Consider the following 12,307-nt stretch of genomic DNA (forward strand, 5'->3'; position numbering starts at 1 on the left):
TACTACTCGCGATTCAAAGTTTGCTAACGTTTGTATACAAGAGGTGACAAAAACCTTTTTTTTTTTTGGCGGTATTTGAGGCAAATAGCTGGCTGGGTAGTACCATTGGGAGATAAGAACTGCAGAAGCATTCAAAGGGACTGGGACATCAAAGTCCAAACTGGTACAGATATTTCTTTTAATCTCTTTTTTTTCTTCTTAGTTTGTTTTTGCAAGGCATATTCTGAACTTAGTTTTGAACTTTTTTTGTGTGTGTGTGTTAGAATTTTTTTATTATTCTAACCAAATAGTCTTTTATCTTCGGGACATCCTGTGAACCTTGGATATTTTGCGTATAGAGGGTCATACATTTTACTGAAGTGCTTTTTAGAAGGACATAAAGTAACTAGTAGAGTGAACACCAAGGTAACAAGGTGCAGTATATAATAAATAAATAATGTGGATTTTTTTTCTGATATATACAATTTACTAGTCTGCTGTACAGAGAAATGTAATGAATAAATAAAATATAAACACTAAGGTTCTAGCTCTTTGTTACATGCAGAAATAGAAACAGGGGAGCAATTTGTTTCAATATGAAATGTAGATCATAGATCGTCTCTGACTTCCCTGCTCCCCTTGGGTCAACCTTCCCTTATTACTGGTAACATTTTATGTACTTGTTCTTTCCCTAATATGGATTAAAAGGATATTTAAGAGCGATTGGAGCGTGTAATCTAAACCTTTGAAGTCCCTGCAGCTGTACGTATGTTTGTCCAGGAAGGGGTTTTCATTTGTTCTGCTCCATATTTTTCCTTCAGGCATCTTTTAGCAAAAGGATTCATTTTCCTCCAATAATCTCTTCAACTGCTTAGGTGTCAGCCACAAATGGTAAGCCAGGGGTGTCAAGCATAAGGTCTGGGGGCCAGAATCCCCTTCAGAAGGATATATTCTCCCGTTTAGCTGTGTTATACCTCCAGGACAGTCTGGGTAATGAGCTATCAGAAGTTTTTTTTTCTTCTAACGGTACACATGAGCCCTCTTACACACCTTCACAGCGAGGAACAGCGTTGTCCCACACCACATTGCCGTCCTTGAGAATGCAGGAGATGGTCAGGGAGCCATGAGTCTTAACAAAGCCGTCCTCGCACAGGAATGAGATGGAACTGCCCAGCTGAAGGCTCTCTCCAAAGCGTTTCCCATTAACCGGCACACCCGGGTCTGGGCACTCGTTGTGGCGGAACGCTTGTGGAAGTGCAGAGAAGAGATGGGGGTTAGTGACGAGTACAGAGTCAGCTTTTAGAAGACTTTAGAAAAAAAACCAGACTACTTAATACATTAGCTATAAACAGGAAAAATGTTGCTTAAAGTCTTTGCTTGATAATGAAATGGAAAAAGAGATTGTCTATAATTCTGCTGATATTAATCCACATCACATGCTGTCCTGTGTAAAGACTCCAAAATAACTGCTCGAGTTTCAAGACAAAACTTTTTTTGTCATTGTACCGTCAGCACTTAGCCACTCCAGCATGTAACAAGCGGGAATTTGTTTCACTTAGTCACACTGATTCACCCTGCTGCAGTCATTCTACAGGGTGGGAAACCACACCGTATGCAGATCATCAGTGCCAGATGACACTGCTGAAGTAATCGTGAGGTAAACAAACAAGGGTAATTGCTTTCATGCAGCCTCACAACTTTATCAATCAGGCCTCTCGATGAAATTTCAAGTAGAAAGAGCACAAAGAAACACAGTCATACAAGAAGAGTCATAACCCTGAAACACGGCCTGTAAACAAATACATCACCTCGGCTGCTATCTCTCTCACTTACTCTCACTCTTGTAAACACATGCAGGTATTTGACGCGTGTAGGTGTTGATGAATCCCTGTTCTGTAGCCACTGGACCCAAACCAAGTGCCAGCTACACCTCATCCATCACAAATATCTTATTCATTAACGCGCTAGAAATTGCCTAAATACAGTTTGGCATGTCCTTAATTAACATGAATGATGAAAGTTGTGTGCTCAGCCCCGCAACCTCCTCAAAAGCCGTCCTGCAGTTAGATGACACTGTTCTCGGGAACAAACCGTCATCTTCAATTAACTGCTCGTGGCATTCGTTCGGCACGGTTATTTATTTATTCATCTAGCATGCTAATTAATGCATTAGCCGCCATGTGTTGTCCACATTGTGGCTTTCCAGATGCACCTGGGCTTGGTTGATGTCGCGTCTGCAAATGAGCTCGTGCAAAGGGTGGGGGGGGTGAAAGCATTCTGGCCTTGCTGAGCCGATATAGATTAACATCAAAGAGATATTTTAGTGAGAGCCGAGGTTAAGTTGAAACAGGATGAGCAATCTTCACAGTATACTGTAAACAGGCATCACTGTGCACTGGATTTAATGAACATATAAATAAACAGTAAGAGATCTCTGTCATGGAGGGGATTTGATTTAAATATCCTAATACAAACCCAGCTGCAGCTGCGGCTATCCTTTCAGGGCTTTGTTAAGTGTTAGAACAAAACTTGTATGCCAATGCTGATTCATACTATAAGACATATATGTAAGACTATGGCTCAAAATGACTAAATGTAGCAAATTAGCATCTGAGTTCAGTGCCTACATACTGTACTCGTGTGTGGTTAGTTTTATGAGTGATTTACAAAAGTTGTGCTGCTCACTAAAAACGAGGGCAGTTGGTTTATTTCAACATCATGCGCAAAAAAACAAGATGTGCTTTTTTTTTGCAGTGTTAAGTATCGGTGTTTTTATGTTTATATCAGCTTGCAGGCTTGATTTCATTAATCTCTCACCATATTTTACAACTTGCGAAAGGAATTCTCAGAAACACGACTGCAACAGGGTCAGCGGCAAAAACCTCTGAGCTCCCACCTCCTACACGCAATCCTGTCTCTGCATTCCCTTCGTAAATACCAACAGCACTTTTTTTTTAACGCCAAAACCCAGGTCACGCTGGCACACTGAGTTAGCAAATCTGGCCTTAACCATGGTAGACATTTGCTGTATATTTTAATATTTAATCATGTTGACTGTATTGTTTGGTTTCTAATTACACTATATTGATTCTGTTCATTTTTTCATCTTTTTTTTTGGGGGGGGGGGTTGGCACCTATTTCTTAGTTGGAGATTAAGTATCTGAATTTCAGGAGCGGGACCACGCCTACAAACACGCTCTTTCCAGTTCTCATCTATATAGGTTCCCCCAGTCCTACAAGCTGTTAATTCTCGTTTACATGCTCCACCCTTGCTCCCCTTTTCAGTTCTTTAACTTCTTCACTTCTATTTAATACATGGAAATCTGCCAGGCCTGGGAGCCGCCGCCAGTCCCCTTCGAGGCGTTCCCCAAACTGCAGCTCAATTCATGTCCAAGCCATTCACCTTTACCTACTAAAACGCCGTCAAACATAAATGAGGACGTGGGTGCAGCTAGTGAATCTTTTATTAGGTTTTAGTTAATAATCTCATAATCTTGATTTGCATGATAAATATTAACTAATTACATTTTAAAACTACTATGAGTGTGCTCTCAATTAAAGACGGGAGAAAAAATGTAGATTTTTTCTAGCAAAAAGCACCTTAACTACCCGACACTTTGCGGCTCAGTGAGGGTTAGACACTCCCTCCCGAGTTATTTTCTTTGGTGTAATGTAGAAGAATTTCAATACCAGGCTCATAACACAATAGTGTGCATGCAATGAATCCTGCTTCCAACACTCAGAACAAAGTATAACCATAAAAACGGTTTACCAGAACTGCAGCCAGTGTGCTTCTAGAATTTCCTCAGAAGTCAGCAGCTACCCAGAACAGAATATAATGAGCACAGGTGCAAATGCATCTGTCAGGTAAAGATGCTACAGTACATCTTGGCTTGGGTTTTATTTAGACGTCAAGTTTCTATTTAGACAATAAAGTGAGAGTTTGTCATTTTTCTTTGAGTGTCTAAGTAATGTTTAGCCAGTTTATGCAGTCTATGGGAGACAAGCACAGAGATACTGTGGATGATTCATGAGCCCTATTGTATGTGCGCGCAAACACAGACACACACACACACATACTGAAAACATGCACAAACAATTGAGAATACAAAACATCCAACAGTCAATGTGGGCTTTTGTGATAAGCTTTAAAGACTTCACTTTATCTCCTTTGAGGTACTTACTTGTAAATGTGATGTTAAAGCCTCTGTCTGTGTAGGTGTGGTCAGTCAGGAACTCCAAACGGGCTACATGCGCACTGGTTGTTATGGGAGGAGGCAGGACATCACCAGAGAAGGTCCCCAGGATAGGAGATTCAGCCTGACAAAGACAGATAACGATTTTCTGCTGAGACCAAAGCTATACTCAGCTTAAAACCATTAAAAAAACCAAAACAAGAGCAGACGGATCCTACAGTGAGGTAGACAGATAAAGCGATAAAGTCCAGTGATACTGGAAGAAAGGTTGTTTAGCTTGTACGCATAATTACAGAGGCTGCTTTTCCTGCTGACAAGCACCATGACTGATAGACAGGTCAGCAAAGAGCCTTTCAAAGTAAGCGAGGACATCCGCTTATGTGCTACCTTTCCCCCATCCTTGATGGAGAGGAAGTCAAACTGCTTCTCCATGCTGAGGTCGTTGAAGGCCAGATTGATTCTGCTCTCAGGGTTGGTGATGATGAGCCACACACAGTGCATATTGTTTCCGTACTCCTGAGGGTAGTTGGGAGATAGCAGCACCCCCGATGGAGTGGTAAAGTTGAAGAAACAGGAAACTATAGGAGAGATAGAGAGATAGAGACAAAGACAGCGGGTGAGAGGAAGAAATACAGATAAGCAACATAAAAATGAGAATTGTTCAGGAGACTGAAAACAAGAGGCAAATTCCATTTCCTTTGCTGACAACAAGCCACTATGGCTTGATTCATTTTACTGAATCTGTACCACCTCAAGACACACGTGCCGTAGACATATTTCAAAAGAAGGAGACAACTCCAATAACCACCACTGTGCTGACAACAACCTCGGGCGACGTGCAACCTAATACATGTTACATTTTAGAATAACTCCACTTTTGCTGTGTTCACCTTCCTGTCCCCACTACTCAAGCAATTTAATGTGTCAACCGTGTAAAAACACTACAGACTACATTAGCATTTAAGTCTGGATAGGAACAAAGTGAGACTTGAACGATGATTCAGGCACTCATGTTCACTTTCTCATGGGGTCTTATCAGTAATTGCTTATGCGTGCCTTACTGGTCAGATCCTGTGACCCTTTTCCACAAGACAACAAGACTGCCTAGACCACCGGCAGTTAATTGAAAGCCATGGTTGACATTTTTTGTCAGTGCAAACAGCTGTTGCATTGCTAAATTCTTCAGTTTGTCACTCTTCTGGTGACTACATGCACAGGAGATAAGGCGAGCAATATGTTGAGCATTACGCGACGCACTTTTTTTTCAGTATGGACAAAAATTGCTTCTGAAAAGCATCCAGATGAGCGTGCACATATTCTTAGGCTCATCAAAGGGTTACAGATAATCAAAGGCATAAGACAAGGCAAATTAAGAATGTTTGCTTTACTAAGGTGTCCTAGTTGGATACATTATACTTTTAGCTGACAGTAGGACCTAACAAAAATCAACAAATCTCATTTAAGCATGAAAAGGAGGATAAAATAAGATGCTTGGTAAAAATAAACGTACTGGCGACTCTCTCACTATGAAAACACACAATTGAACAGTTGTACGTTAGAAAAGCATGCGATCACATTTACATCGTCAACTTCAACGGCAAAAGCAAGCCGGCTGCATTGTTTCAACATGACTGTAATATTTTGTTAAGCGTTAACTAAATAACCCATTTTTTCATAGTATTATGCAGCCAAAATGACTTTTGGGCCAGGAAGCTCTCTGTCATTCAGCTCTGTGATGTTTATCTGCACACTGCAGCTTTTTGTCCATTCTATTGTCTCATCAATAATACAACAGTGGGTATTATCTGCATGGTCAGCTCTCTTCCCTCTTCTCCTCACCCTCTAATTCTCTCACTTTGTGTTTGTCTTTCATGGCGTTAATTAGCTAATAATCCCTCCTATTGTTTCAAAATCCACAGCCTCTGCAAGGCAAACTGTAAGGATAATCTGACAATTTATTATGCAGCCCTCCCTGTACTCGTCCGTGCGAGCAGTGTTTGATTCATGCACGTGTGCGCAAGGTGTACGTCGAATCGGAGGGGAGTCGTCCAGTAACTTACAAACGCAGCTGGGTTTCTTAGCTGACCACTGGTTGTTCTTCTGACATGTGATGTTCTTCTTCCCCACCAGCTCGAAGGCAGGCAGACACTCGAAGTACAGTCTGTCCCCGTGACGGAAACCTGTCCCCTCCCGCTTGCCGTAAGCTGGAATTCCAGGATCTCCACAACTGCCTTGCTCAATCTCTGCGCAGGTGGACGTAAATACATAAGACAGAACAATTCAGCAAGCAACAGACTTATGCAAATTTCTGTGTCATGCAGAGAAAGATGAATTTGTGGTGTACACAGTACAACTACAGAGAGAGAGGGAGAAAAAGCCTGCTCTGAGATGGTTTTGCATTTCTGTTCTTTCCCCTCCTGTTGGGGTTTGTAATGTTTGATAGTTTTACTATTGATCCTTGCGAGTTTTCTGCCACATCTGTTCACCTAATCATTATCCTCAGTATATATGGCCCTGTTTCTGTTGGTCACCTGCCACCTTGTACTCTTAAAAAGTAAAGGTCTGACTATTCATTTAAGTTTTTATTAAAGTAGTTAGTAGACCCTAGCTTGTTCTTCCTTGAAGTCTGCTAATGTACTTGTCTGCATAGTTTGCGTTTGCTGACTGAGCTCTGTGTATGACAACTACTCGGATGAAAGATTTGGATTTTACTTTGTCGCCCTCTGGAATCTGAATCTGGATCCTCTTCCTCATGAAACTACAACAGATATGATTACAGCTCCCATTAGTTTGTTCCATCCATCAATTTTCTTCCGTTTATCCAATTCTGGGTTGCACGGGGGCTTAAGTCCATCCTCATCTCCCATAGGGCGAGAGTTGGGGTACACCATGGACAGGCTGTCACAGGGCTGACACAGAGAAACAGACATCCATTCACACACATTCACACCTAAGACTATTTTAGAATCACTAATCAATAATTTAGAATCAATCATCTCTTTTGCTGAAAGAGGAAGTTTGTAAAAATGGTGATTTGGAGTCAAAATAATGGAAAATACAATGAAATACAATACAATGCTGCTTAAGCACCAACTCTCTGATGAACCATTGCAACAGCACATTCCCTGCCCCCTTTTCCTTGCAGCGGAGTAGCAAAATACATTTTTAACTCACGGGAAACACTGAAGGGCACATCGCATGGAGAATAAGAGCTGCTCCACATTATCTGCATCAAGCATTTATGCAAAAGTGTCATTATGGGAAATGCACTTGTTTACCACCCACAAGATCAATATGGATTTAATCTCTGCAAATTCAGAACGCTGATAAGTCCGGGCTTTGTTTCAGATAACGCAGTTTGTGCATAAACCTTCACTGACTTTCACGTTTACCTTTGTTGACGCCGACATGAATGAACTCCCTGTCTCTTTATGCACTGTTTTCCACTTTGGTCTCTTTACTGTGTCTTTATTTTCCTAAAATATTACCTTCTAATCGTGCAAATCTCCCAAGTGCTTCTCCCTCCCCCCACTGTCCCATGGAAAATGTACTCCTCGACTTACTGTGTGACAAACTACCTCGTTCGTGTTGGGAGCTGATGTGAGTACTTCACGACTCGTGCGCAAAACACACCCGCACCTCTGCGACCACTCTTCTTCCTTAAAACCAAACACGCCAATTTCATTATTGCAAGATTTATGCGGCCTCCTTCGTTCACTAACTCTTTTTTTTTCTACTTTTCTCAGGTCTTAGATTGCAGATGGGAATGCTGAGGCATCCTATTGAGGCATCTGGATGGGGGAACACAGAGAGCGAATAAGCTCATCCATCCAGGAAATGATGGCAGGGCCTAATACGATTTTAAATCGCACCGGGGGTGATGCCGGGTATAAATCCATACTCAGCCCTAACGATGATCATCATTTAGAACACATATTTAGAGCTCACTGCTGTTTGGATGTATGGCTGTCCTGAGGCAGCCTCATTCACAAGACAACTCATTGATCTTACGTGGAAGTCACCTTTAAAAGGGGTGGTGGGAGGGATGCTGAAAGCAAGTTTTGAGGTGAATCCGAGAGAGAATGAGAGAGAATGGAGGATAAAATGAACCGAGGGAATGACAGAAACCAGATCTGAAAGAGCAATCCAGCTGTTACGCAAACACAAGAATATCTACATATTAATGCACACGCGTGCAAACACAAACAAGATCATGCAATCACTTGTTCGTCCCTACACCCGTAGGCCTCTCTGCCTCATGGGTCCCTCCAATTACAACTTTAGGAAAAATTGGCTTAATATATAAGAATCCTTTGAAGTGTGTGTGTGAGTGTGTGTGTGTGTGTGTGTGTGTGTGACTGTCTCTCTTGTTTAAAACATATTTATAAAAGTGTGTGTTGCACATATGAAAGCATCTTGTACACAACCTACACAGGGTGGTAAGTGAACGAAACAGCTGCTGATTCTCATGAATAAGGGAAGAGATGTAAGGGCGTATTTGTCGTCCTTCCCTGACATTCCAGAATAATCCGGGCACGTTAATGGGACTCAGACTCAAATTATTGTCAACAGCTACACTGCAATCTCCTAAGGCCTGGGATGACAAAAGGACTTTATTAGTCAAGTTTATTGGTATAACCCAGTACCGCACACAATGTCTCAGTGCAGGCTCTCAGTTCCACTACTGAATCAACAGTATTTAAAGTATTTACAAAATTGCAGTTGCATTTAAAAGTGCATGAAGATAATGGTAACCTTGCAATGAGGCGAAAATTCAAAATTCTGTCAACAGATGCTTTCTCAACTGCTGCTTTGCTAACAGATGATTATATCCGATGTTTAATCATAAACTGTTAGTGCCCTGCACAATGAATGGGCTGGAGTACTCAAAATACAAATGACATGATGCTTTGCCCTCAGTGTTAGCCACTGTCCCATTGGTGCGTTCGTTTGCATCTGGATAACAAGAAGTTCAAGTGTTTCATATCACATACCCTCAGTTGTCAGTATAAAGCGCGACAGTGGTTGGGTTTTAGGCTCATTTGCATTAATACTGATTTTCTTTGCAAGCGCTGCATTTTCAGAACAGACAGAGCCCACTGCAGAGTGTGAGCAACCCACAACGTATGGGTAAGGTGGGAGTGTGGGTCCTGGTATGACTGTGTTTGCAATTACACTTGATGATCAGGCTTAAAATACAAGTAATTGAGAATGCAAATTAGATTTTGGGTGCTCCAATCTGGGAGGTGAAGTGGTTCAAAGCGTTTCTTCCCCTTCATTAAGTAGAACTCATTGTTTTAATTACACTTTGGTTCGGCATGCTGCTCCACTTTTGCTGTTATTTTTACTGATGAAAAATAAGCATCTGTGGGCAAGGGAGAAGACTTGCTGTGCTTCTGAGAGGCAAACAGCACACTTATCTAGAAGAAAAACCTTGGCAAACACCCAGTACTCACATGCTTTCACACTGGAAAACAGAACGCACACATACTCATTCACAAACCCACACTTGTATCTGATCTTCAAACATCCGTGCAAAAACACACATTGATCTATTGTTAAAGCTCACACATACAGACACATAATTACACAGAGATAGACGCACTGGTATTAGACAGTAGGATGAATGTAGCTAGATGACCCACTGACTGTTTATGACCAGTTTAGTGAACGCAAATATGAGGTCTTGAAACAGGGTTGTTTTTTGTATTGCAACATGAAGTACACAGAGATCAGAGGGTCTAAAATGTCATACCTTGTTATGATTTGAATACATTTTATTATAAAAAATAATATATTATATAACTATATCAAAGTGGCTCCATTTTAATAGCATTCTTCTAGTAGCATTATCGTTATCTCTCCTATGCTCCACTATGTGCGACACGGAGCTGAAGGGAAGCAGACGTGACATGTAGCTGGGGAAATAGAGAGCAAAGGAGAGAAGCAAAACAGCAGTAAAGACTCAAACTGAATTAAATTGAAAAGAGGACACAAACATCACCCATAAATTACTCAAATACTTGTTTGCTTATGTTTGGTTAATGTTTCTTTTTAATTCTTTGTTTAGTTGTTTTGCTGCCTGAGAGCTCCAGACTCTACTGCCAAGAGCCAAGAACAGAGGCACTGAGATCGCACACAAAAAGGGAGACTTAATTTTCTCCTATAGTTCCAATTACTCTTCTTTTCCTTTTTTTGTTTGTTTGTTTGGGTTTCTTTTGCTAGATATCATCCATATATTAGTTGTGTTTGTGATATGACAGTATTGTGGTTGGCACCATTGCCTCACAGCAAAGAAAGTCCTGTGGTTGAATCCACGGCAGGCTGGGGCCTTTCTATGTGGAGCTTGTATGGTCTGTCTGCAAACTCTGGCGTCCTCCCACAGTCCAAGGACATGCATGTTGGGTTAATTGGTGATTCTAAATTGGCCGTATGTGTGAATGTGAGTGTAAATGGTTGTCTGTCTCTCTGTGTCAGATTGGCGACCTGCCCAGGGTGTACGCAACCTCTCGCCCTATGACAGCTGGGACAGTCTCCAGCCCAACTGCAACCCTGAATTGGACAAGTGGAAGAAAATGGATGAAATCGATGTCATATTACTGTTTAAAGTCTCATATGAGACAGATACATAAACTCCAATGATTATGTCTTTGAAGCTAAACTTGGGATGACACATACTGGGAAGACCAGCAGCCAACTGAAGAAAAATGTGTTCTGTTTGAACATATGATAGTTAGACTTGAGCGGTGAGTCACAACGCACAAGCGTAACTGATCAAAAAAAGAAATCCACTCCTATTTCAAACTGTAAAAGGAGAAAGTCGAGATTTAAAGTCTAACTATAAAGACTGCTTTTGCTTTTTAACATCAGTGTACCACCGCACCATGATGACTCACTGCAAAACCACTAAAAAATACTTTACCATTAACATGACTCCCCTTTGATGCTACTCCTAAGATGATTTAACCTCCTAGGACCTGGCGTCCACATATGTGGACATCACATTTTTCGATGTCTAGACCGAAATACTTAATTTTTCCCTACAAGGGCCTGATATCCACTTACGAGGACTTTATACTGCCACTGTTCTATCGAAATTTAAAACAAATGTCCTCATATGTAGATCTCATTTTTGTCAGAAACAAAAATCAAGTAAAAAAAATAAAATCGGGTAATTCTTTGTTTTTTACATTCATCGGGTCCTAATCAACACAAATAGCAAAGAAAATTTAAATGCATGCCATGAAAGAGTTCAGGTCTTAGGAGGTTAAAGTTAAACAATCTGTTTTAAAATGCAGTTAATGAGCCAGAACCAAAATATATACAGCAACCTTACCTTCATAGGACACCTTGAAGCCCAACGAGCCACTGGTATCATCTGTTTTGAAGTTGAGCCACATCTGATGACTGGTGCTCACGACAAGGTCTGGAGTAGTCGAACCAGACAGACTATAAAACAAGAAAAGCCAACATACACCTTATAAAAAGACATTTCTTTCTGTTGAATATTCTCTATCTTTGTGCAATTTTTTTAATCAGCAGTAGAAGTGCTTTAGCTGTGGACTTGTCATCACCTAGAAAATACAGAGAGACCTTGTTTTTGCTAAATCATTACACAAATTAAGAACTTTACAAATTTTGTAAGGAATTTTAAGCTAAGAAATGTTTTTATCCTATCCCAACACTTACATTCAAAATAGCAGGAGACAACAAAGTGCAAAATGAATGCAAGATCAGTCAATGCCACAGAAGTAATTTAATCTCATTTGAATAGTAATTCCACCCAACTCTAATTAGGAAGGGTATAGCTGCAGAGTAAGTGATTAAGGGTTCTAATTTTAGTGACAGAACATGTAGGATGGTGGGATTGCTACTAGTGTCTGGATAGATTTTTGTTCTCTTTTACAGCCTTTTGGTAATGCGCTGAATGTCTGTGAACTCCTAAGCACTTGTGAGAGAAAGTATAAAATGCTGCGCGTCTAATGTAGCACTAAAAAGCTTGTCAAAAATAATAGACAAGGCTATTATATAATTTCCACCCAGACAAGTTATATCAGTATGCTAATAATTTCCCTGTAAGCTAATCACTGTCTAGAATACTGTCCTTGTTGATGACCTACTTTATGTTTTTG

The 12,307-nt window shown here is 40.8% G+C and overlaps 1 protein-coding gene across 2 annotated transcripts in view; it reads right to left on the minus strand.

Moving 5' to 3' along the window:
* Window positions 1-12,307, minus strand: part of csmd2 (CUB and Sushi multiple domains 2) — a 261,451-nt gene that overhangs the window by 108,308 nt on the left and 140,836 nt on the right. For both annotated transcript variants that reach the window (XM_040021190.1, XM_040021191.1), the window contains 5 exons: window positions 11,512-11,624; window positions 6,236-6,418; window positions 4,563-4,753; window positions 4,164-4,299; window positions 1,030-1,224 (listed from right to left, as the gene is read on the minus strand). In XM_040021190.1, the coding sequence (XP_039877124.1) occupies window positions 1,030-1,224; window positions 4,164-4,299; window positions 4,563-4,753; window positions 6,236-6,418; window positions 11,512-11,624 (818 nt within the window). The remainder of the gene's footprint in view (window positions 1-1,029; window positions 1,225-4,163; window positions 4,300-4,562; window positions 4,754-6,235; window positions 6,419-11,511; window positions 11,625-12,307) is intronic.

Source organism: Simochromis diagramma, unplaced genomic scaffold, assembly GCF_900408965.1.
Source record: "Simochromis diagramma unplaced genomic scaffold, fSimDia1.1 OVJJ01000753.1, whole genome shotgun sequence".
In the NCBI taxonomy this organism is placed as follows: domain Eukaryota; kingdom Metazoa; phylum Chordata; class Actinopteri; order Cichliformes; family Cichlidae; genus Simochromis; species Simochromis diagramma.